This window comes from Monoraphidium neglectum, assembly GCF_000611645.1.
Source record: "Monoraphidium neglectum strain SAG 48.87 unplaced genomic scaffold scaffold01796, whole genome shotgun sequence".
NCBI lineage: Eukaryota > Viridiplantae > Chlorophyta > Chlorophyceae > Sphaeropleales > Selenastraceae > Monoraphidium > Monoraphidium neglectum.
This window is the reverse complement of record NW_014011832.1, coordinates 629-3,422: the sequence shown is the minus strand read 5'-3', so window position 1 is coordinate 3,422 and position 2,794 is coordinate 629. Positions and strand designations below refer to the sequence as shown.

Here is a 2,794-nt window from a genome sequence, read left to right as displayed (position 1 = left end):
CATGCTGCATTGGGGATGACATTGCCACGAAGCACGAGACTGCTGACAATGTTGCTGCATCCAGATCACCCCATCGGTCGACCTGCACGGTTACTGAGGGACGATTGGCCATCCGAATACACCAAAGCAATGATTAGAGCTGTATGCAGCGCGTCGTAGCTGTTTGCAGCTGGGAGCGTGTTGCGCACCCACGAACACCGAGACAGGGGTCAATATGTCCAGCAGGGTGGATGTATGGGACGTGCAGCGCGCCAAGGATGTCAAGCTCGACTGCGGCTTCCGCCGCCAGCCGCTCACCGAGAAGTACGAACTCGGCTGCGCTCTCGGCGAGGGCGGCTTCGGCGTCGTGCGCATCGTGCGCGCGCGCGACTCGGGCACAGAGTTCGCCTGCAAGACCATCCGCAAGCGCCTCGACGTCCCCAACCTTGCGGCGGCGAAGCAGCAGCAGCACCTTGACAACATCAAGCGTGAGGTCGCAATCCTGCGCAAGCTGCGCGGTACACTCAACGTCGTCTATCTGGAGGAGGCCTACGAGGACGACGAGGACGTGCACATAGTGCAGGAGCTCTGCCGCGGCGGGGAGCTGTTCCACCGCATCGGGCGGCGCCACTACAGCGAGCAGACGGTGCGCGCGGCTGGCGCCCGCTGCCGTTGGGGCGGCGGCGGCGGCGGCAGTGCATGCAGCATTACTCCAAACTCCACTAGTGCCGCCTCGACGGCAAGCCCGTGATATGACCTTGCAGTACCCTTTGACATGTGGGACCTATGCCATGTTCACAGCTGCGTGACAGGGCGAGGAGCCTGCAGCTGGTCCCTTGTACGGCGGGCGCAAAACTTGACCTTGCTATCCACACCACGTCTCTGGGCGAGGGCTCATGGCGGTGGCGGCATCTGCCCTTCCCACCAACCCGCTCTGCCAGGTGGCGTCATTCATGCGCGCGGTGCTGCGGACGCTGGCGCAGTGCGCCGCAAACCGCATCCTGCATCGCGACATCAAGGTGCGCCAAGGGGGGGCGCAGCAGGCTGGCAGGCACCAGGCAACTCGTTCGCTCACCAGGCACGGGCAAGAGTCGGTCATCTGTCGTGCACGCTGGCAACACCACCCCTGGTGTCGCCGAGCCTGTGATTACCCGCGCTCATGGCAGTCAGCAATCTGGCGTGCTCGCCAGCTGGCACGGCGCACTCTTCGCGCCGCCCGCACTCCATGCCGGCGTCCCCCCCAAACCCCAACCCCAGCCGGGGAACTTCATGCTGCTGACGGAGGCAGATGACTCACCTCTCAAGGCCATTGGTGAGAGTGACGGGCGCCAGAGCGGAGGTCACCAGCTCTTTACAAAGCCTGTCATACGGCGTGGCATATAGAAAGCGGCGCCCGTGTGCTGAGCAGCAGCTACTCAGCCGAATGTGTCGTCGTGTCACACGCGGGGGTGGCAAGTGATGATGCGGTTTGATTGTGGCGGCAGGGTGTGGCGGCAGCAAGCAGGGCGAGCCAGCAGCTTGGCCCGGCTGGTGCCGTCTTGCACGTGGCCGTCGCAAGCTGCCGCGCCGCGCCCTGGCCCTCCCTCGTCCGCATGGCCCCCCGTTTCCTGCCTCCCCCTGCCAAGACTTTGGCCTGGCGGTGTTCTTTGACCCCAAGCAGCTGCCCCGCACTGACCTGGGGCTGGAGGGCACACCCTGGTGAGGCCGCCCGCCTCAGCCCAAGCCCTTGGCTCAAGGGGCTTGCCTCTGGCACGCCTCGTCCAACCGCACGCCTGGCATGGCAGCCTCGTCTTCTGGCACTGCAAGTCGTGACGGGCGTGTGCGCCCTAGCCGTCACCCAAAGCTTTTCAAAGTCCAGAGAGACTCACGCACGGACAAGTTTCAGGCTGAAGCGCCGGGAGCGCGGTGCCTTGCAACAAGGCCTGCGGATTCAAGCCTGACACATCCACACCATGGCCTCATAACGTCAGTCCAACTCTAGTCCCCCCTCTCAAACATGCTCCCCACCGACGCCCTCCGCCCGCCCACCCGCCCACCCATTGACCTCACCCCGATTTGACGCACCAAGGTACATGGCCCCCGAGGCGCTCTCCTCCGCCGTGGAGCCCGTGAGTGACGTCTGGGCCGCGGGCGTGATGGCCTACCAGCTGCTGAGCGGCAAGTTCCCCTTTGACGACTGGCAGCACCCGGAGGCGCCCAGCCTGTCGCTGGTGTGGCGCAGCGTGCTGACGGAGGTGCCGCGGTTCAGCGGGAAGAGCTGGGAGGGCATCAGCGACGCCGCCAAGGCGTTCTGCAGGAGGGTCCTGGTCAAGTGAGTGACGTCATCATGGGGGAAGAGCAGCGGCTGGGGTTCTGTCATGGACTTCGACTGCGCGCTTCGCGCTCGGCCAGGAATACTGGGGCGGTCACAGGGCGGTGTTCTTAGTGGGGTGGGGCTCCTCGCGTAGAAAAGAAGACGGCGATTGGTTCGGGAACGCGCATGTGAGTGGTCCGGCCCAGCTGCCGTCCAAACACCGCGCAGCAGCCCCACGCCGCCGCGCCCTTCGCCGCGCCCCCCGCCTCCTGCCGCAGGGACCCCCGCAAGCGCCCCAGCGCGCGCGAGGCGCTGCAGGACCCCTGGCTGCTGGGCAACGTGAAGCAGCGCTCGCGGGGCGCGCAGCTCAGCAGCGTGGTGCAGCGGCTGCAGCGCTACAACCAGCAGAACGTGTTCAAGCGCACAGTCCTGGATATGATGGCGAACGAGCTGCTGAGGCGCCACTTGGAGAGGCTGGAGGAGGAGGACCGCCAAATGGAGGGCAGCCAGGGGGGCGGCAGC

General features: G+C 65.7%; 1 protein-coding gene across 1 annotated transcript in view; it reads left to right on the top strand.

The window, feature by feature from the left end:
- Positions 1-214: 214 nt before the first annotated feature.
- The window catches only part of MNEG_9032 (hypothetical protein), a gene marked incomplete at both ends in the record, with an annotated part of 3,046 nt that continues 466 nt past the window's right edge, over positions 215-2,794 (top strand). Inside the window, 6 exons of the mRNA XM_014042495.1 lie at positions 215-625; positions 921-998; positions 1,237-1,291; positions 1,605-1,677; positions 2,048-2,290; positions 2,551-2,698. Coding sequence (XP_013897949.1) covers positions 215-625; positions 921-998; positions 1,237-1,291; positions 1,605-1,677; positions 2,048-2,290; positions 2,551-2,698 — 1,008 coding nt within the window. The remainder of the gene's footprint in view (positions 626-920; positions 999-1,236; positions 1,292-1,604; positions 1,678-2,047; positions 2,291-2,550; positions 2,699-2,794) is intronic.